Raw genomic sequence first — 23,660 nt, forward strand, 5'->3', positions numbered from 1 at the left:
AATACTGTGTACAATTCTGGTCGCCGCATCTCAAAAAAGATATAGTTGCGATGAAGAAGGTACAGAGAAGGGCAACCAAAATGATAAAGGGGATGGAACAGCTCCCCTATGAGGAAAGGATGAAGAGGTTAGGGCTGTTCAGCTTGGAGAAGAGATGGCTGAGGGGGGATATGATAGAGGTCTTTAAGATCATGAGAGGTCTTGAACGAGTAGATGTGACTCGGTTATTTACACTTTCGAATATTAGAAGGACTAGGGGGCATTCCTTGAAGTTAGCAAGTAACACATTTAAGACTAATCGGAGAAAATTCTTTTTCACTCAACGCACAATAAAGATGTGGAATTTGTTGCCAGAGGATGTGGTTAGTGCAGTTAGTGTAGTTGGGTTCAAAAAAGGTTTGGATAAGTTCTTGGAGGAGAAGTCCATTAACGGCTATTAATCAAGTTTACTTAGGGAATAGCCACTGCTATTAATTGCATCAGTAGCATGGGAGCTTCTTAGTGTTTGGGTAATTGCCAGGTTCTTGTGGCCTGGTTTTGGCCTCTGTTGGAAACAGGATGCTGGGCTTGATGGACCCTTGGTCTGACCCAGCATGGCAATTTCTTATGTTCTTATGTTCCCTGCACCTTCCCCTCCCTTCCCCTACCTAACCCACCCTCCCAGCCCTATCTAAACCCCCCTACCTTTGTTGGCAAAGTTATGCCTGCGCGATTCCCCGGCCCGTGAGCAGTTTTGGAGGGCTCGGCCACATCCCCGAAATGCCCCCGGGCCGGAACCACGCCCATGGCCCCGCCCCGGATGATGTGCCACCGCGACACGCCCCCGACACTCCCCCAGGAAAGCCCCAGGACTTACGCGCGTCCCCGGGTCTTGCGTGCGCCGCCGAGCCTAATCAACATAGGCTCAGTGCACGCAGGGGCAGCTTGGGGTAGATTTTCAGGGGGGTACGCACGTATCTTACGCGCATACCCCTTTGAAAATCTGCCCCTAAGTGAATCTGCAGCTACTTCCATGAGGCAATGTTATAACATACACACACGTATGCTCATATTTTAAAAAATAGTCTAGGCGTGCGTATGTGTGTTCCCGATTTTGCAACTGGTCACGCACAACTGTGCACATCTGGGTATGAGACACACAAGTGGGGGGATTTTATAACAGGAGTGAATCCACGCCATGACCAGTTTCACCAGTCCATCTATCAGTTCTCCCAGTCTAGAGTTAGGTCCTCAAAATCCTCCAATTCTTTAGCCTGCACTCCCCCCAGTTACCCAAGACCCCTTAAAACGCCAGGGATGCTTTATTTTTTTTACTTACACTTCCTCCATAGCAGATGTAAAGTTACGTGGCACGTGCCCAGGTGCATAAGTTCTCGTGTGAACTTCTCGTGGCACAGCCCGGAATACTCATGCCAAGCCCACATCATGTCCACACCACATCCTTTTTTCATTCCACAAGAGATATTAGCGTATCAGGAGATGAGCATGCATGTAGGTGGCTTTTAAAATTGGATGGACACGGGCATGACCTACAAGCGTGCATATCTCCCGATTTTGGTGCATGCCTGGCTTTTAAAATTCACCTTTATATGTTTTGCTACAGGCCTGTTTGACACCTGCCACTGAAAAAAAGTCTCTCTCTTGATTCACAAAGACGTAATGACCTTATGACTAGGGAAATCAAGTAAACACTGTACATACTAAATACAGAAACAAATTAATGCATTTAAAATACACAATACTTAATACTGCAGTATAAAAACAATATTAATGCAGTTCCAGCAGCAAGGTAACAATCCACTCACAGTGGGGAAACAAGCTGCTGGCTTTACAATCTAAAGTTACATGAAAATCCTCCCTCCCAAAGAAAAGGGCAAAAGTGTGTATTTGGGACTGAAAAATAAAAAAAGTCCCATAAGTTTTATTATCAGAGTGGGCTCTTTTTAGAATTCATTTGCCTGGAGACTAGCATTTTGTAGCAGAAATTAGCCATTGTCTGCAGGTCTTCCTGTGTGAGGCAACTACAAGCTAAGAGGAATTGATTTTTCCTGCAAGTAATCTCAACTGTTTAGTTCCCTCCTTCCCTACCCCTCTATCTACCCAGTCCTGAGATTACTTTTCTTAAATAGTCTGCCCTGGACTCCTACTTCATTGTCTTCAATTAATTCATCTCCCATTACATAGTACTTCTTTACAGCACAGAGAATAGAAACTTACAGGCCGATGCAATATTGGGTGCTCAGGTCAGGAAATCACTAAACATGTGGTTGGACGCGCATTTTGGACAGACGCTCGATGCAATGCCAGGATTAGCATGTCCAAAACACGCATCTAAACCAGCCTGTAGCTAACAGCGCTTATCATATGTAAATTCCATGTTGATGAGGCTAGTAGCGATTCAAAAAAGTGCTGCACGGCCAATGTACCCATTGTAAGTGGCAAATGTAATGACAGCCCGGGAGCTGGTGTTAAGACATGCCGCGCTCAAGGGCTCAACCAAAAAAACAAAATTCTGGTCTTTGTGGCTCCTCCTAAAAGTATACACGGTCCAGGCCATGTATGTTCTGCAGGTAGCGGGAGAAAATGGACACTCATATTGAGAGCCACATCTCCTGGGCGCCCGATGCTGAGGAGGCACTAAGGATGCACAATTCCCCCTAGTGCCTCCTTTTTAATGCTGCAGCTCATTAGCCTACTGAATCATGCTTCTGGGAGAGGTGGATGGATGCACATAAGGAGAGCGGGCGCTTAATCATGAGAACCTATTTTTCGCACACCGTTATTGTATTGGCCTGTTAAACTGTTATATTGCTTGTAAAATTTGGATTTCACATTCTGCCTATTAATCTTTTCTAGCTTGTTTTTAATACTTTAGCTTTTATTTCAAATACCTATTAAAAATCTTTTGCTAGAGCCTAAATTTTATCATACCTTATTTAAAGAATTTTAAGGGATTAGTGATAATTAAGAAAAGGTCTTTCATTCAATACAACAACTGTGATGCTTATGTCCCACGAATTATAATTTGGAGAATCAAAGGTTGTCCATTTTGTCTTTAATGAAAATAGAGCTGACTCATCTGAAAGAGGAATTTTCCAAGTTTCGATTAACCTTCCCTTCCTTCAACCATCCAGTATCTCTCGCCCATATCCCACAGAGGATTCAGAAACTCAAGAAAAAATGGTTTACAGTGGGCTCTTGTGGAACAAGACATGTGACAAAGAGACACCCAATGTCCCCAACTTTGCAGCATCCTGTGCATCAACCCCCACTCCCACAGAGATGTCAGACATCCAGGATTCAGAAACACAGGAATAATTGGATAACAGTGGGATCTGGCAGAATAAGGCTGTGATGAAGAGACACCCACTCTCCCCACTGTTACCCCTACATGTGAAGGCAGCAAAGCAATGTGACAAGGCAAAAGCTAAAGCCAGAAGAATGCTGGGCTGCACAGAGAGAGGAATTTCGAGTAAGAAAAAGGAGGTAGTGATGCACTTGTACAGGTCCTTGGTGAGGCCTCACCTGTAGTACTGTGTTCATTACTGGAGACCGTATCTCAAAACAGATAGGGACAGGATGGAGGCAGTCCAAAGAAGGCGACCAAAATGTTGTGGGGTCTGTATCAGAAGATTTATGAGGAAAGGCTGAAGGATCGGAATATGTACACCCTGGAAGAGAGGAAGTGCATGGGGATATAATACAGACCTTCAAATACCCAAAAGGATTTAACGATGCACAAATTTTAAACCCTTTTCATAGTAGAACTAGAGATTACAAAGTGAAAAAACGCCGCGGCTGTGCCGCGCCGGTGGAAGGAGAGATAGTGGAAAGCTTCGAGCGGTTAAAAATCTTGGTGTTAAAATTGCGTAGAGTGCTGACAATACGAAATGGTGTCAGTGAAAAAGTAACTGAGGAGAGAAAAATGGCAATAATGAAGTGAGGAATTGCAATGAGGAACTGGAAATGAAAGGAATTGTGTAGGGACAAAAGCTTTAGGTTCCCCAATAAACTTTGAATTGGAAGTGGAATTATAAGTCTAAAACATCCAGCCATTAATCATGCCATTTGCACATAACTTGTAATTTGACTTGTATATCGTTTAACCATTTTATTCTTTCCTATTTCTTCCTCTTCACCAAGTTTTGCTACCCTTGTTAATTGTAACTGTACCTTCGGTCACCTCAGTTCTAGTTTGATGTATTTAATGCACTCCCGTTTCATGTAAACCAGCAAGATATGTTCTCATGATTGCCGGTATATAAAAACCTTAAATAAATAAAATAAATTATTCAGAAGTCGCTGAAAGTGAGCATAAAAATCATCCCCTGAAGAAACCAACGGGTGAAACAGGAGCTTCCTGTCGGGACATTTGTTAAAATTAAGATCAAGAGGGAGTACGGTTAAAGTGAGATCAAAAAGGGATTAACACTGAAAGAAACATGATAAGTTTAGGGGACATTGATCAATAGGGATACCAGCTACAAAAAGTGTTTTTGAAGTCATTTGTTTACATTGTAACAAGATTAAAGGGATATGTTTACATTGTAATTAGGGATTGTTGCAATATTTATGTAACATTTATGTGGTTGATGTTAATGTGAAACAGTGATGTATTGTTAATTTTAAAACATTGTGTATAGTATGATGTTTAGATGAATGAATGAGTGTGAGTGTTTGGAAATATAGGGTATGTTTTATGTATTTTAAATAATATAAGGAATAAAATTTGAAATATTTGAAATGTAAATACGGGTATACTATTTGTGAATTTACCAGTTATAATACCTGTAGTCAACCTGGTACAGGAAAATCTAATTTATTTTTGCCAATACAGACTGAGGATGATTATCTTTGTCAGTTTGCTGACCCACTCTGTGAACTCTCTCATATTGCAGCCCTTTTTCTATATCATGCATTCCTATCTTTTGCAGAAGCCAACTTTCTATCATTTTAATCAAGTCAGCATCTTTGGCGGATTCAGGGAGACCTATTACTTGTAAATTGTTTCTTTCTTGATCTTCTTCCCTCTCGATCAGTTTTGTATTTTGGCCTGCAAAGCGGCGATTTGCCTCTCAAGCAGCAGTCGTGTCTTCCTGAGAGGAGATGTTCAGTTCCTCTCAGAGCGCCCCTCCAGGCCCTCTTTAATATCCTTTATGGCTACTTGCAGTTTTATCATCTATTGCAGTGGTTTATTTTTGGAGATTTGCACAATCATTTCCTAAGACAAAGCCATTTGATTTGCCTCACCTCCATTTGCCGCTTCAGCCGCCATTCCTGCTACACTGCTCTTTGTTCAATCCCATGTGACACGTGTTGGTTTAGTGCTCATAGCCAGAGATTTGCGACTCAAAATAAAGTTTTCTGGCCTGCTCAGAATTCTTACTGGCTATGTGTTGTTTCTCATAGTGCACAATAATGAGGATAATTTGGGTAAGTTATTCGTCAGGGAGGACTGCGAGAGCTCTTACCGCTGTGACTTCTCAGCTTTCCGCTATAATCAGAAGTTGAGATAAGTGATTTTACTCGCCCTAGTCAAGGATTCAAGCTCCGACATCAGCCTTTTCCTAGTAAGTTAATATTTTCTGGTTCTATTCCATAATAAGATAAGAAACTGGCTCGATAAGGGAAGCAAACATGGTTTTGGAAGAGAAAAGGTGTTATCAAAAACATATAACCTTCAAATGTTCAAAAAGAAATCTAGTTAGTCCTTCTAAATGTAAGTCAGGTTATAGGAAGAGAAAGAGTCCATTATCTTGGATCATCACGAGTTCCTTCTGTGCCAGCTTCCTAGCTATGATGCAGGGAAACACAGGAAAGCTCTGTCATAGCAGGTCTTTGAACGAAATGTCCTCATCCCTCAAAAATGGTGTTTCCTTGGGGCAGCAACTGCTATTTAAAATCTAAATACATTTGAATACCCACTGATCTGTTTACCATCCAGGAATGGATCCATCAACCTGTTAAACATGTCCATAGCTGTATTATTTATTTATTTATTTGCTTTTATATACCGACATTCGTTGGAGTACATCACATCGGTTCACATTATAACAGTTGGAATAGTATGACAGGGGAGTCGTACTACTTATACATTGTAACATTAACCTTAATGGGGAACATTAAAACGTATATAGCATTAAACCTTAGTGTGTGAACATTAAACAAATATAACGATAAATATTAAGGGTTGGTTATTGATATTTCAAATTTGAGAACTGGGCTAGGGTGCCTCATTAACCGAGGCAGTATATACAATATATACAATAGGGTATCACAGATACAATATATACAGAATGGCATGTACCAGTTTTAACTGGAAGGTTAAAGTGTCTTAATAATGATACATGGAGACATTGGGGGGGGGGAGGGTAAGGGGCAGGGAGTATGACGTGGAGCAAGAAGGGAGGGGTTGGGGGGGATTAGTTTGTGTGTTGGTAGGCTTTATAGAATAGCCATGTTTTCAATTGCTTTTTGAATGATTGGGTGGAGGGTTCCAGTCTGAGTTGGGAGGGTAGCTTGTTCCAGAGGGTGGGGCCAGCTACTGAGAAGGTACGTTGTCTGGTGGAGGTAAGGAGCACTAATTTTGTGTGGGGGATAGCAGGCAGGCCTGTGTTTTGGGATCGCAGGTTTCTCTGGTAGTTTTGGGGTTGGGGAGGGTCTTTAGACCAATTGATTTTTCGGTTGTTGATGGTTTTGTGCAGGAGGGTGAGGATTTTGTATTGTGACCTGTGTGTTATGGGGAGCCAGTGGAGTTCTTTTAGAATGGGGGTGATGTGTGATGAACGGTTGGTGTTTGTGAAAGATCTGGCTGCTACGTTTTGCAGCAGCTGGAGAGGTTTTGTGGTGGAGGCAGGAAGTCCGAGAAGGAGGGAGTTACAGTAGTCCAACTTGGAGAGCACGAGGGATTGTAGTATGGTGCAGTAATCATGGTGGAATAGTAGTGGTTTGAGTTTTTTGAGGAGTTGGAGTTTATAAAAGCCCTCTTTGATTGTTAGGTTGATGTGTTTTTTCATGTTGAGTTCTGAGTCGAGGGTGATACCAAGATCTCTAACTTCATTGGTGAGAAAGGTGTTTGATTGACTGGGTGTATCTTTCACACTTTTATCAGAGTAAAGCCTCCTTCGTCTGGGGAGGGCAGAGTGTAGACACCTTCCACAGTTTTACCCCTCTCAGGGTAAAATCTTCTTCCTCTGGAGTTACATCTACTTCTGATTGTCTTCATGATCTCTTAGTTTTTCCTGCAAGATCCTTGTTTGAATGTAACATGTCTTTGTACAGTGCAATTATATCCCCTTCTAATCTTATTCATCTTTGATAGAAAGAAACTGGAGTCTTTGCTTTTACAGTTGTCTGTTTTCTGGTTCCTTGATATCCTTCATGAAGCGTGGGACCCAGAAATGTGAACCATAATCCTGATGTGGCCTTATTATATAAGAGTCTTATATAATGAGATAATGTTCATATCTGTCAATGACACTCATGTTTATTATATGCCAGAACTTATACAGTATAATGATATAACATCCATATCTGTCAATACTACTCAAGTAGCACATTTAAGACTAATCGGAGAAAATTCTTTTTCACTCAACGCACAATAAAGCTCTGGAATTTGTTGCCAGAAGATGTGGTTAGTGCAGTTAGTGTAGCTGGGTTCAAAAAAGGTTTGGATAAGTTCTTGGAGGAGAAGTCCATTAATGGCTATTAACCAATTTTATTTAGGGAATAGCCACTGCTATTAATTGCATCAGTAGCATGGGATCTTCTTAGTGTTTGGGTAATTGCCAGGTTCTTGTGGCCTGGTTTTGGCCTCTGTTGGAAACAGGATGCTAGGCTTGATGGACCCTTGGTCTGACCCAGCATGGAAATTTCTTATGTTCTTATGTTTATTACATACCATAATTTATATAATAAGATAACGTCCCTATCTATCAATGCTACTCATGTTTATTACATCCCAGAGCTTGTATAATATCATGTTCATATCTGTCAATGCTATTCATGTTTATTACATGCCAGAATTTATATAATAACAAGATAACATCCATATCTGTCAATGATATTCATGTTTATTTCATGCCAAAACTTATATAATAACAAGCTAATGTCCATATCTGCCAATGCTACTCATATTTATTACATGCCAGAATTTATATAATAACAAGATAACATCCATATCTGTCAATGATATTCATGTTTATTTCATGCCAAAACTTATATAATAATGAGATAATGTCCATATCTGTCAATGCTACTCATGTTTATTACATTCCAGAATTTATTTTATAATGAGATAAGGTCCTATCTGTCAATGCTACTTATGTTTATTATATCCCAGAACTTATATATTGAATCGTTCATATCTGTCAATGCTCCTCATGTTTATTACATGCCAGAGCTTTAACATCCATATCTGTCAATGCTGTTCATGTTTATTACATGCCCAAATTTATATAATAATGAGATAACATCCATATCTGATAATGCTACTCATGTTTATTACATGCCAGAACTTATATAATCAATTACGAGCACGAAAGTCCTATAGCACCCAATATAAAGGAGGGAATAGCTGCCCAATAACACAAAAATAGATATCAGCCAAGGACCCAGATTCTCAACTTAATAATCGTGTAAGTACACAGTATAGTCCTATATGTAGCAGACCTCATACATAGTATACATGTTTCATGCTAATTAGCATAGGTATACCGCAGTATAATCATTGGTCATATAGTGTCCAAAGTTTTTTTTAAGAATTTTCTTCTGCATACGTGAACATTAAAGCCTATTGGCATTTTGTGACATTGCAAGTTTTGCATAACATTACAATCAAGCACTTAGCTTAATAGTTCCGAGGAGTAAGCAGAGACATGGAGGTGAGGACGAGCACGGTGGCAGGCCCGACACGGACCGTGTTTCGGCTTAAAAGCCTTCTTCAAGGGCAAAAGGTGTATGTAGATAAGTTAGCTGCATCTTAAGCATGAAATTTTTCTCCTCCTGTCCTTGGCTGATATCTATTTTTGTGAGAACTTATATAATGTCATAATCCGCTATGCTGATGGGAGGAGCAATCAGATAGGAGTAGCAATCTAATGTATTACGTAGGTGGAGTAGCAATCTGTTGTTATAGACTGCTGGAGATAGTAGTGGGTGGATCCTTGGGCTGGTGGCAGATGACCTCACCCCCAGGGGAAGATCCCGAGAGGGACCACCGGCTAGGCTTAGAGTATGGAGACAGACACACTCTAGTTCTTTTATTAAACAGGTCTTGAAGCCACCAGAGGTGGCAGTAGTGAGCTGAAGTGCCCGATAGGGCTGAAGTCCCTCAGATACTGGAACAGCGATCCCTGGAAGGCTGAGCTGTTGAGAAGCTGTAGACAGTGAGTAGGCAGGGTATGCAGAGTTCATGAACAGAACTAGATGACAACACTCACATATTGGTCTCAGGGAGCTCAGGAGCTGGAAAGGATAGGCCCTTGAGGAATGAGTACCTGGTTCCAGGGAAAGCTCTGAGACAGAGATGGTAACTCACAATGATGTAGACAGTGATGGCTTCCAGGCAGAAGAGAATCAGCAGATAGTCAGGAACAAGGGCCCTCGAGGAGTGAGTACCGGTTCCTGTCTGTAAACCTGAAAGGCAAAGAGAGAGCGAGGCCCCGAGGAGTGGGTACCTCTGGTAAGTCCGAGGAGGCAGAGTAGCTTAGGCAGGGTAACCGAGTAAACCTTGTCCTAACCCTTTGCTAACTCGGTTTGTTAGCGATATCAGAGACCTTTAAATATCGGAAGTGGATGACATCATCTCAGGGGGACGCCCCTGAGGTTCGCGCCCTTGCTGTTACTTCACTCGGAGCAAGCGCGCGCCCTAGGCTTCAGGCAACATGGCGGTTCTGCAGTGTCGAGCCGGTCCAGGGACGCCGGAGGGAGATGGCATGGAGATGCCGCGGCAGCCAGCCGTCCATCAGACCCGGAGGGAGTCACCACAGAGGTAAAGAGGGCGGAGTGAAGACGTCGGGCAGTGACGGTCACAACATATAATAATGAAGTACCATCTTGATGGAGGCTCATCTTCTGTTGACCTTCAAGAAAATGCTCTCTGCCATCTCTGCCTTTGTAGAAACAGAGGATGGCAGCAAAGACTCCATCTGTGCTCTTCTCCCTCCCTTCGCTTGCATGCTTGGATTCTGCCACTTTATGTCAGGTTTTACTGCTCTATCTGTGAAACTCTATATTTAAATAATTCAAGGAAAAGTGAATAGAATGCCCTATAGATTTGGGGACTCCCCCTTTTTTGTCAGGTTGCTGTGTGGGTAGGGAATGTTATCATGTTCCTATATTTTGGGTCACATGCCACCTATCATCAAAAGTCTACAAAAGGGAAGATTACAGAGGCAAGATTAATTTTTGTTTTTCAGGCTGGCATGTTTGTAAGTGGATAAGAATTTTGTTCCTGGTTCCCCCAATCACTTTATGAATCCAGTAGCAGGTAACGTTTGCAGATGGAGACTTGTCAGTGTTTCAGGGACATGCAAGAGTTCAGCCTGTCATTGGCAAATTGATAAAGATTTGCATAATACTTGTATCTTGGCAGTAGGTGGCAGGGTTGGTGCCAGCAGTCGTGTGTGGGTGGCAGCCCCAAGGATATATAAGAGTGCAGTGGACGTGAGCCTCCCGCATTGTTTAGTTCTGCTAAGTGTAGCAGCTTTTCAGTTCAGATCGTGGGGGCCCTTGCTTCTGTACTTCAGTTGACGTGGTAGTGTAGTGTGAATGTTGTGTTAGTCAGCATCGACACACAGAAACAAGGGTCAACAAACAAGTTGTAGATGATATCTTTTTATAGACTTAATGAATCTGTGATTAGCCTACATCAGGCCTGTACAAAGTGAATGAGGAATTTTCTGGATGGTGCTTTCTCCTGGCGAGATTTATCTTTGAAAACAGAAAAATACCTGGAGTGTTCCTAAAAATTCCTATCAGAAATTGGTGGTTATCAGACTTAAAGAACATGAAGTGCCTGCTCCTGGTGCTGGCCTGCCTCCAGCTTTCTGAGGCACTACAGAGGTGAGTGTGATTGGGCACCAAGGCCTCAGCAGGGATTAAGCACATTGTGCACTTTAATGTGTTACTTCACCCGCCTGTCTCCATCCTGCGTCTGCGAGACTAACTCAGTAGGAAGGGTGAGAAGGGAGATGAGCTGGGCCGTCTGGTCATTATTGTTAGGTTATGGGTTTTTTTTTATTTACGTGTTTTAAACATCCTTAGACAGCAAACAAGCTCATCATTGAATGGGTCAAAGAAACATATTAAACTTTAAGTATTAAATTATTCATTCTATCCATACATATGCAGACAAAAGAAATCTTTACCAGCAAAATATATGACCCGGTATAAAGAAATAGGGAGATCCATAATTACAAACAGGAGCTCATATAACAAGAAATGTTAAAAGAAATAAAGGAGGTTTCAACATTATATAATATACCATGTTAGGTTTAGGTAGTACTTTGATTAATGGGGGAATAGGAATCAAGAAAAGAATGTAGTTGAGGTGGGTCAAAAAAAACATATATTATTTAATTTCAAGACACATTTACTTGGATAGCGAATAGTAATCTGGGCTCCAAGATCTGTTGCCTCCTGGCACATAACCAGAAACCCCTTCCTTCGCAATTGAGTAATTTTAGTTATATCAGGATAGACCCATATCTTCTGACCAAGGTAAAGTTTCTCTCTATTTCGTAGAAAAGGTCTCAATATTGAGTCTCTATCCGATGAAAACACAAAACTAACAAGCAAAGTCCCCCGAAAATCTATTTCTTCCTCTGACGATTGCTCAAGAAGATCTGTTAGATTACCAATTCCTGATGGCTGTTCTACTCTATTCTGCAATTCGTTTCCTTCTTTCTTCTCAGTATTTAGGAAATATATCTTCACAATAGGTGGTATTGCTTCCTGAGGCATTTGTAAAATTTCCAACAGATATTTTTTGAATTGCCCTAACGGTGATATTAAATTGACATGGAAAATTTAATATTCTCAGATTTCTATATTTCATCTCATTTTATCAGTTAAAACCATAATGTTTTTAAATTACATATATTTAAGTTAAGTTAAACTAATATACGTTATCCAATCTGTTCTTTGTTATACCATGTTCTGCTCCCCAGTTACCATAATGTACTAAGTTGTTGTATCTGTAAACCGGAGTGAAGGCATCTAGCTAAATTTCGGAATAAAAAAGCAAGTAAATAAAATAAATAAATACATTTTCCATATTTTCCTTGAATTTGCCAATTCCCCTTGAACCAATGCAGATTGTGTAGTTTGTAACTGGGAAACTCGAATTTCCAAATCCTCCAATTTATTAGAATGTGATGCCAACAATGGATTCATTTGTGTTTCAGTCAAAATTGAGGATAATGTTACTATTGATGATTCTAAGGAAAGTAATGCTTTCCAAACAATTTCCAAGGTTATTTTTTGTGGTTTGTCCATACTCAAAACTGTAGTAGTGCTTACCCCACCTTCCTGACGGCGTTCCTGCCCCAATCCTGGGGGCGCGGTCAGGCCTACTTGCCCCTCTGGTGTAGAGGTTGACGGGGTTGGGTCTAGATTTTTTCCTGCACTTGTTTCCAGCCATTGCTGCAGCACGTGTGTTGGGAACCCAATTCCACCGAGAACCTGGGCGCTTGCGGCAGTATCACCTGTTTTCTCTCGAAGGGCCTTGGCTCTTCCGGCAACATTGGTCGGATAACCGGACCCGAATCCAGGGATTGCACAAAGCGAGGAGGTGAGGGTGTCATGGGAGCCCCAGGGCTCAACGATGTTTGTAAGTCCAACGGTGTCGGTGTTTGCTCCTCACTGGCAACCGTAGCGGACACCCCACCCGGGGATAATGTGTTCACCGGGGAGAAGACGCCCTCGATAGTAGCTTGAGAAAACACAGGTATCAGAGTGGTCGAGGTTTCCACTCTTATTTTGTCTTTTCTCTTAGTATGAGGCATTAGAGTAGTATAAGTAATTAGAGCCAAGATCGGAGCTCCCAGGTTATGGGTTTCTAATAAAAACCTTTTTTCATATACAATAAAATATAAAAGCTGCTGCAACAACAAATTACAGTATTTAAACTTGAAAACAGGTTTATTAATAATACTGATTTGAAAAATTAAGAGAAATGTTGCTAAATACTCAACCTGGCTATTTCCAAATATTTAACATAAAGGGGGAAGGGAGAGGAAGAATAACGCACATGAAAAGAAAGAGAGAAGGGTCTCTTGGCCCCACTCATGCACTTTTTTTTCGCCCTGCATAGGGTTCCTCTGAAAAGGTTCAAGTCCATGAGGGAGACTATGAAAGAGCAAGGACTGGAGCCATCCAGTGTTGACCCCGGCACCAAGTACATCTTTAGTAACTCGAATGTTACTGAGGAGCCCTTAGCCAACTACATGGATGTAAGTACAGCGTCCCAGTGAGTCTCGCACTGCATTCCCTCAGATCATTTATCAATCCATGCTAGTGGAATTCCTGGGATTAAATGTTAATTAAAGGGTTCGTCCACATTTAACACACCCTCATTTGATGGTTATGATAACCTTTTAAAAAGTGATTAAGGACATTGTGCACTTTAATGTCTTTCTTCACCCTCCTTTTTTTATTATTTATATTTTATTGAATTTTCAAACATAAACTGTTGCGATCCCGGGTCGGTCCCGGGATCGCCGCCTACCTGGTCGCGGCTCCGGCACCACCCCGTGTTCCCCAGGCCTCCGGGGGTCCCCGCTGCCGCAGCCCCAACGTCGGGCAGCTTCCCCCGGGCCTGCAGGGCCCTCTGCGGCCTCGTGGCTGCCTCGCCGGAGCAGCCGGCGTCCTTCGGCATCTGGCCCCGCCCCCTAGACGCGCGCGTCTGAGGCCAGGATTTAAAGGAGCCAGCGCGGGAAACCTCGGGGACGCCCCTTGATGACATCAGACGCTGCAGGGTACTTAAGCCCTGCAGCTGGACCAGAACAACGCCTTGCAACGAGGTTCCCAGGTAATTCCTGCTTCCTGTTGCTGCGTTCTCGTGTCCTCTTGTTCTTCGTGCTTCCTGATCCCGGATTGGCTTACGACGTTCCCTGGCTCTCGACTCTGGACTGGCTTACGACGACTCTCTGGCTTCTGACCCCGGACCGGCTTACGTTGACTCTCTGGCTTCTGACCCCGGACCGGCTTACGTTGACTCTTCGGCTCTTGACCTCGGACTGGCTTTCGGTGACCCATTGGTTCCTGACTCTGGACTGGCGAGCGACAACTCTTCGGCACTTGGACTTCAACAGCCGCGGCCCTCGCGGGCCCTCCTAAGTCCCAGCGGCCGGGTCCCTACAGGCTCCTCCTGGGGGGACTCCGGCTTCCAGGGTGAATCTCCTAAGTCCCAGCGGCCGAACTCCTACGAGCTCCTCTCGGGGGAGGATCGGCTTCCAGGGCGAAGATCTTCCCACCATTGGACCAGCTCCGTCGTCTCCACTCTCCTCGCCAAAGCCCTTGGTCGCATAGGGCTTCCAGAGTTCATCCTTCGGCCAGTCCCGAACCCGTCTTTGCCGCCTCCCGGTCGGGGCCATTGCTGCCACCACCTACAGCAACTGCTCCTCTGGTTCCGACCGGCCCAAGGGTCCACGACTCCAACATAAACATCAAAGAATACACTTTGTTACGGAAACATGGCATCATATACGCAATAGATTTATATAAATCAAAAATAAGAAATTATAACAAAGGAAAATCCCTTACTTGTTACCCTTTACACCATTATGAATATGGGGGAGGAGGGAACAGAGGAGAAAACAAAGGACATTTTATATCTAAAACAGCAGAATAGGCGTCCCTGAATTACACTTTTTTTCAAAATGATGAGTAGTAATTCTCAAGCATCAGCTGAGCTCTTTTCCATTGTATAAAATCCTTTAACTGTTCGGGCTGGAAAAAAATGTAACAGTCTTGATTATAAGAACATAAGAACATAAGAAAATGCCATACTGGGTCAGACCAAGGGTCCATCAAGCCCAGCATCCTGTTTCCAACAGTGGCCAATCCAGGCCATAAGAACCTGGCAAGTACCCACTGCACACTTGCAGGGAAACCTCAGGAAAAATTAAGCTCCTAAGGCCAGTGTCTCCTGCTTCAATGCCAGAAAGCTTTTTCTTTTTATCTGGATATATTCTCATTTTTACATCCATTTTCTTAAACTATGCTTTCATTCCATCTGCGAGATCTTTCTCGTTGTAGAATGGAATCAGTAGTCTGCTTCTTTCCTTTATTTCGAAACCCGAAGATTCTAAGAACTCTATCAAGTTAGCAAAGTCTCTAGGAGTTTCCTGTTTATTCTGTCTGTTCTTATTTGGCAGAAAATATACTCTGTCCAGGGGTGGGGTATTTTGAACAGGAAATTCCAATATTTCAGTAAAGTATCTTTTAATTGTACTCCGAGGAAATTCCCCCACAATCCTGGTAAAATTCAGTATATGTAAGTTGAGATGTCTTAGCACATTTTCAATTATCTCTATTATTTGATTGATGTTCCTACAGTCTTGAATAATAACATTTTGTACAGATTTTACTTGTTTAATTTTATTTTCCAATTTTTCAAATTTCCCTGTCACTTCCTGCTTCTGTGTTTCAAAGTTTTTATTCAGCAAATCCATTTGTTGAGAAAGTACATTAATTTTATCTGAACAGTCTCCACAGGATTTCGCTATGGCTGATGTTAAATGCCAGAGCACTTCCAATGTCACCACCTCAGGCTTTACCAAGCCTACCAATGCTCCAGTGGAGGGATCAGAGGATATTGCAGGCCTCATTCCTCGACCTCCCGCCTGCACCTCTCCGCTCTCCTGTTCAGATTCACCGGGCACAGTCACGTCTATCTCCTGGAGGCTGATGGCAAGAGAATCCTGCGGCGAAGCTCCCTCCTCCTGTGAGTGCTGGATCTCGACTTCGGAGTCCATCCTCGAGCGTGGCGTCGAGGTTTCTCTATGCTCCGGTGGTGGCCTCTCATCAGGTGGGCTTAGCGATATTTCGTCCGTGGTTAGATCTGCTTCTCCTCCTACGGTTCCAGCAGCCGGAATGCTATTCCCTTCTTGTACGGGTAATTTGGTGCATTGTTGGATGGTTTTTTGCCCGGGAGGGAGGGTGGTAACGGAGGGGTAATTCCTCACCCTGCCTTTTCTTTTTGGCGGCATTATGAATGCAGGAAAGCAGTTTACTCAGGAAAATACACCAGCAGCAAACAGCAATGCAACCAGTCAGGGCGCCATCTTGACTCCACCACCATTACTTCACCCTCCTGTCTCCATCCAATGTTCTGTGAGAGATGCGTGGGCCAGACCGGAGCACTACTGGAAACCAAAGCAAAACCCTCACAATATAGGAAAATAGCCAGTGGGCCAGTAAGTATGCTACGAAAGAAAGGCAACGTGCAGCTGGGTTTGATGAAACAAATTCAAACATGCACAATTTCTGACATAGAGTTTAAGGACAAGAAAGGAAGAAACTAGCTGATCCTTTTCTTGATTCTTGGTTAACTTCATTTTTTTCCAAAATGAAACTAAAAAGGACAGCCAGCTGTTCTCAATCTCAAAGAAGTAAGGGCAGCCAGCTGTTCTCAACTTCATTAACGTAGGTGCAGCCAGCTGTTCTCACCCTCACTAAAGTAAGGGCCGCCAGCTGTTCTCACCCTCACTAAAGTAAGGGCAGCCAGCTGTTCTCACCTTCAATAACGTAGGTGCAGCCAGCTGTTCTCACCTTCAATAACATAGGTGCAGCCAGCTGTTCTCACCCTCACTAAGGTAAGGACAGCCAGCTTTGCTGACCTTCACTGACGTAAGGGCCGATCTGTTTGTAGGAAATCTAAATTTTGCTATGAATGAGAAGCACTGGTTCTTTAGGGACTGTCTGAGTTCACTTTTCTCATACATAGTGGGATTAATATTCAGCTGCACCACTGAATATACCCGGATAAGTTAGAGTTAGCCGGATATGTGGTATCTGTCTAACTTCAGACCTGCCCTATGGCACGGCTAATTCTTCTCCTCCCTGGAATTCCTCTCTCCCGCCCCAGGAATGCCCCCAGCTTTCCCTGCTAAATTCAATCCAGATAATTCGCTATCCATGTAGAATTTAGCCAGATGACATCCAAGATGGCGGCCTAGGGAGAGGTCGCAGTAAAGTGGGCTCTGCTAAACAGCATTCATTCCTCGATTTTTCATGCCACATGCTAAGAGGAAAGACAGGATCCGGCAGGATTCCTCGCTGCCTACCGTGATGACGCCTTCCCAACCCATGATTGCTCCAACTGCAGTTTCTACTCCAGGCAGGTCCGCTGGGGTATTGAGCGAGGAACACGCTGACTTACCTCTGGACATACAAACGTCACTGAGTCCTGGAGCGCCCGAGACGCCCTCTCCTCCGACCCACAGCAACATCCAAAACCTGGGCTGGAGAAGGGCACGGCAACGGAGGTGGGGAGAGGATTGTTTGCTGCGAGCGCAGTTGAGGACAGCACTGCGGTAACAGAGGAACAACAGAGCCTGGAAGGTAGAAGGGAGAGATGGGCTGATGAAATACCGAGAGCTTCCGGTTTCAATCCGACGGAGGAAGGGGACTCGACCAACGAAATTGAACAAATTTCAGAAGTTTGTCGAGGAGCCAAGGTAGGCACCAGCCACATTCAAAAATTGGTTAACCTGGAGAAGCTGAGTTGTCCGAAGCCATTTCCTGCACCACAGACCTGTACCGGGGGTAAGAAAAGCCTCTCTTGCCCCAACGGAGTGACGTGGTGGAACGTGCCTGCGGGGTGGAGCCCGAAGTCGGAAGCCGGAGATAAAAAGCTGACTCTCCTGCGAGATACCTGAGAAGCTGAGTTGTTCGAAGCCATTTCCTGCACCACAGACCTGTACCGGGGGTAAGAGAAGCCTCTCTCGCCCCAACGGAGTGACGTGGTGGAACGTGCCTGCGGAGTGGAGCCCGGAGTCGGAAGCCGGAGATAAAAAGCTAACCCTCCTTGCGGCGCGCAGTCGACGCCGGCGCGCTGTCAAAGCCGCACACGTCTAAGGGGCGCGCGGCCACGACAGGCTTAGCCAGGCTTTGCCAGGATTTGAACTGGATTTGAACAGCAGCTCTCAGGTAGGAAGAGTGTTTCCTGTAATTTATTCGGAACTCACTTCTCCACTATAAGGGAATCCTTTTCCGATACGAATATTAAGGTAAATCCACCAAAAGAGACCGTTCGATAGTGATATTTGATTTACCTAGTATTATGCCACACACTAAGAGGAAGGCGAAGTTGAAGCCAACCTCTAGTGATGAAGCTTTGCAAATTGGACAACGAACTGTCTCCAAATGGTTGGGTTCCCCTCAAATAACCCCTGAAGTGCGGGCCGCGATGACGGAGGTTTCTGAGCAAAACCTTCTTCAAATGGCCACTGAAATATCTCTAAGTCCAGGGGCACCGGCTGTACCATCACCACCAGGCTTTGAAGGGTTTGTCCCTTATGGAGAGCCAGGTACTGCTCAAGAATCCCGAGATGTCTTGGAAAATAGGGGAAATAATCTGGAAAGAGAGAGAGAGGGGATTCAACATATTATTGTAAACCCACTAGAAACCAATGAGATGGAACTAAGTACAAGTGGAGGAAGTCAACTAAGCCCTAAAGAGACAAGTAAACCATTGACTAAACCTGTAAAAACTGCAAAATTAGACCCAATAAGAACTGCTGTATTAAAACCAGGAAATATCACTTTAGAAACAATTTGGACATATATGGTGAAATTGGATACCTCTATTGTTAACTTAACTGAAGAAGTTAGGAAAGTTAATAATTCTTTGATGGATAATATTAGTAAGACGGAAGAACATCAGAAGGAAATGATTAAATTAGATAGGTTATTAGGAGTAGAGAAAATTCAGGAACATCAGATAAAGAATGAGGGGGAAATACAAAGAAAACTTGAAAATTTGGAAAATACTGTTAAATCATTGAACTTAAGGGTAATTAATTTCCCAATCACCAGATATATGAGCCCAATTGATTTATTTAAAGCTTACGTAACGAAAGTTTTGAATATACCAGAACAGAGTCAACCTGTGATAGTGAGAGCCTTTTATTTGGGGGTAAGGAAAAAAGAGCAGGAAATAATAGATAGTATACAAAATATACCAGTGGACAATCAAGTTCAAATACATGGAAAGGAAAGTCAGGAAGAAACTTCAGTTAATATATCAGAGTTACTACAAAAATCTCAGGATGAGATGGAGATTAAAAGTAGAGGCACCCTGTTAATACAGTTTGCCTTTATTAGTGATAAAGATAACATCATTAAGTTTTTCTTTCGTAATAGATCTAAAACTTTCTATGGGCAAAAGTTGTGGATCTTCCCTGACTTAGCTAAGAATACTCAAGCTCGGAGGAAGAATTTCCTGGTTTTTAGGAAAGAGGTTGTAGACAAGGGGGGGTTTTTTCTTTTAAAATACCCCTGTAGATGTGTGGTAAAATTAGAGGGGAAAGATTATTCCTTTACAGAACCAGAACATCTGGGGAAACTTCTTGGGAAATAATGCTAGTTAGTAGAAGTATGAAGGGGTAATAAATACCTTAATAAGTGGTTTGTTGTCTATTTCCTTTGTTGAACATGCTCAGGATTACAATTAAAGGTTTCTCTTATGTTTTCTTGATGTTAGATCAGCACAAATAGAGTAATATTTGTTTTCATATGGTGAAATGTTGGAATTGTTTATTTCTAAATTGTTCTGTGATTACCACAATATTGATTGTTGTTTTACAACTTTGAAAATTCATAAATTAAAAATTAAAAAAAAAATTGGTTAACCTTAGAGACGGTATGGAGTGCTCTGGTAACTCTAGAAAAAGCAATTACTTCATTAACTTTGGCTTTGAACAATAACCAGGAGAGCATTAAAAAGATTGAACCTGTGATAGCACGGCATGAAGTAAAATTTAAAGAATTGGATTCCAAACTTGAAGTGATGCAAGAGTTACAATTAAACCTTGTGAAATCTGACTTGGAAAATAATAGAAAATTTAGAAAATACACAAAGATATTTGAATTTAAGGGTTTTACATTTTCCGCAAGTAAAGATGATCTCATTGAGAGACCAATTCAAGAAATACCTGATAGAAACCCTTCAAGTTTCCCCTGAAGCAATCCCACCAATTGCAAATATATACTTCGAAAATAAACCAAGTCTGGCTAACCCACCTTTGAATGTTGGCAGTAACCTAACAGCTTTTCTTGAGTCATCAACGGAGGAGCAAATTGAATCACGAGGAACAGTTTCCGTTTCCTTTGTCTTCAGGATGGACAGAGATATGATCTTAAAATTATTTCTGCGAAATCAGGAAAAGCTATTTTACGGGCAAAAAATCAGAATTTTCCCAGACATTATTAAATCAACACAAATTCGGAGAAAAAAGATGCTTGAGATGTGCCAGGAGGCAAGGTTGATGGGTGCCAAGATAACTATAAGATACCCTTGCAAATCTGTATTAAGTTTGAATAATGCCTGCTATATTTTCTATGAACCGTGTTGCGGTTCTGGCCGCGAGTGCCGCGACCAGACCCTTACCTCTGTGCTCCTGGACCTACTCCTGCTTCTGGAGGCCTGGTTTGCGCCCTGTTTGGTGGTGTCCCCGCGGGGACCGCGCCGCCGGGAACCTTCCCATGGACGCCCTGCTTCTAGGCGCACGCCACTTGGACGCTTTTCTAGGCCGTTTCCCGCCAGCAGTGACTCTGCCTAGTTCCTGACGTCAGACGCCGCGGCCTTGATAAGCCGGCCGCGGACATTCAGTCTTTGCCTTGCAATGGGTTTACCTCCCGGTTCCCTGTTGCTGCCTTGCTATTCGCTCCGTTCCTGCTTGCCTGCTACAGTACCTGCTTGCCTTCTACAGTACCCGAGTCCTGCTACAGTTCCTGCCTGGTTCCAGTACCCGAGTCCTGCTACAGATCCTGCCTGCTTCCAGTACCCAAGTCCTGCTACAGTTCCTGAGTTCCTGAGTTCAGAACCTGAGCCCCGTTACAGTACTGATCTACTGTCCTAGTCTGGTTCCAGTTCCCAGTCCTGATCAACAACCCGCCTAAATCCCAGCGGCTGGGCCCCTACGGGCTCCTCCCGGGGGGGGCTTCGGCTTCCAAGGGTGAAGCCGCCTAAGTCCCAGTGGTTGGGCTCCTACGGGATCCTTCCGGGGGAGTACCAGCTTCCAGGGTGAAGAGCACCTCTACGTCCTGCCTGAACATCTGCCTCCCGGCCTGCCACATACTAGAGACATTGACCACCTTTCCCAGTCTCCTGCAGGTCAGCCCAAGGGTCCACTAAATTGAGACTTCATAACAAACCGGACCATCTTTGTACATTTATAGATAGCCATAAGAATGTGGCCAGTGTGACCTAAGTCTTGAGCCTAGAGAGAATGTCTATTATCCTCCCTATTTTATTTTATTTTTTGCTAAATAATTGTATAGATAATGTTCCTATATATCTTGGATCCCACAATATTACCGCTTAAATAATTAAATATGATAGGGGGGAAAGACGGAAACAATTATATGTTTGATATTTTTCCTTTAATTTGTATTGACCTTTACAATGATCTCCAGTGATGTGAACAATTGGAATTTATTCTGTAAATCATGTTAAATCATATAAATAAAGAATTTAAAAAAAAAAAGAATTTTGCCAGATAAGACTTAAATATGCGGCTAAGCCATTTGGACAGATAACTTTCCTGTTATCCATCTAAATTGTTTTTGAATATGTACCATATATGGAGGTACCTCTATATATGGTTATTCACCACTAGTGGCTTTTGAATATGTACCCCATTGTGTCACAGTTTATATAATTATGGAATCTTAACAGCAGTAAAATCAGGCTGGCCCAATGGCAGTGCTGTGAAGGACTTGATTTCTACTTCTGGGTCAAGTTCTCTGTTCCCTGGGTGGCCGGAGCTCGCAGTCACAGTCTCAGGGGAAAGGGAGTCTCAGCCATTGTTCAGCAGTGACCTCTGCTGGCCAGAGGAAGCTGCATTCGCTGGCTTCTGACCATGGACTGTTGTCATGAGTTGGCTTAATGATAGAGGGTTTAGAAAAGGGGTTAAAAGCGGGAAGGTGCATGTTGCCATAGCCCCAGAAAATGTTGATTTCAATTGAGTGGAATTCCAAGGAAGCATGAAGAAATTAACAGACCAGGAGCTAGAAACATTTAGTGTTACACTCCCATGGACCAGCGCTTTCATTTCAATCCCAGTCCATGTCAAAGCACCGCGTTCTGATGAAGAGAGGCGTCCGCGGCAGGATATCTCTAGTAGCTCTCTCACGCCTGGACACTGACTCAGACACGCAGCCTCCTTAAGCACGGCAGGAAAAGCCTGCATTCCCTTTTGATGAGTTCACTGCCTCCAGCCCTTAAAAGGGTCTTGCCCCCATCAATCCAGGCCTTGGCAATAGATCAACTTCCTGAAAGTGGTGCTTTGCGACAGCGTTCCTGCATTCCTGTTCCTGGTTCCTGTCTTGGTGTCTGGTCTGTGCGTTTGTGTCATGCCTTGTTGTAGTTAAGTCTTCGTCCCTTCCTCCCCTGTCTTCACTGTCTTCGCTCCTTTCCCTCACCGTCCCACTGTCTCTCCATTTCTCCTGGTTCTTCGAATAGATCTCTGGCTTGACCCCTGCTTCAACTCTGACACTGATTGATCTCCACCTGCTACTGACCACTGCCTGGACACCAACTCTGACTGACCTCCACTTGTCTCTGACTACTGCCTGGTCATCGACTCTGATTGACCTCCACCTGCCACCGATCACTGCCTGGACACCGACTGACTGAATTATCTCTGCCTTCCACTGACCACTGCCTGGACACTGACTCTGACTGACCTCCACCTGTCTCTGACCACTGCCAAATCTTGACCCCACTGCTACTCCTTCTACAATTTTATTCTCTCTATGGATCTTTGCTTCATCAGCAGAGGCCTGCGCTTAAGTCCAGCCGGTCCTGGCACCCGAGGGCTCAACCTGCGGGAAACAAGGGCTGGTAAAGGTGAAGCTCCAGTTGGGCCTCTGCTTCAGCCAGCTCCGCCAGCCGATGGTGGGGACCTGCAAGGCTCCTCCCTGCAGGTTGCGCCAACCTCACCTCAGTGCAAGGGTCCATGCTCGCATCATTTAGGCTTTGATTCGTCAAAGTTTTTTCTATGGACACATAATGGCAGAAAAGCATAGTGAATCAGGCCCATAACAATCTCATGTTTCCTCCTTAAGAATTCACAGGTCTTTGTCAGCTTTTCCCAAGAGACACATATAGTTTGGCTTCTCCACTGAGATGCTGCTTTCAAAAGTTTGAACTTAGTAGCACCTTAGCAGTAGTAAACCTCATGAGTTCAGAGCAACTGACTGCCAGATGTATTTTCAATAGGACATGCAATTAGTAACCCTAACACATTTCCTTTTCACTGTAGATGTCTTACTATGGAGAGATCAGCATTGGAACTCCTCCCCAGAACTTCCTGGTTTTGTTTGACACCGGCTCCTCCAACCTCTGGGTGGCCTCCACCTACTGCCAGAGCCAGGCCTGCAGTGAGTAGCACAGGGTGACCAGGGAAGCTTTACACAAATTTATCAAA

At 43.6% G+C, this 23,660-nt stretch overlaps 1 protein-coding gene across 2 annotated transcripts in view; it reads left to right on the forward strand.

The window, feature by feature from the left end:
- The window catches only part of LOC115073693 (gastricsin-like), a 64,464-nt gene that overhangs the window by 22,843 nt on the left and 17,961 nt on the right, over positions 1-23,660 (forward strand). The window contains exons 1-3 of one of the 2 annotated variants that reach the window (XM_029572323.1): positions 10,668-11,064; positions 13,316-13,454; positions 23,496-23,613. In XM_029572323.1, the coding sequence (XP_029428183.1) occupies positions 11,009-11,064; positions 13,316-13,454; positions 23,496-23,613 (313 nt within the window). In that variant the 5' untranslated portion in view covers positions 10,668-11,008. Of the gene's footprint in view, positions 1-10,667; positions 11,065-13,315; positions 13,455-23,495; positions 23,614-23,660 lie in introns of those variants that run through there. The other variant, XM_029572325.1, reaches the window with a different exon arrangement.

Source organism: Rhinatrema bivittatum, chromosome 12, assembly GCF_901001135.1.
Source record: "Rhinatrema bivittatum chromosome 12, aRhiBiv1.1, whole genome shotgun sequence".
Taxonomy (NCBI): domain Eukaryota; kingdom Metazoa; phylum Chordata; class Amphibia; order Gymnophiona; family Rhinatrematidae; genus Rhinatrema; species Rhinatrema bivittatum.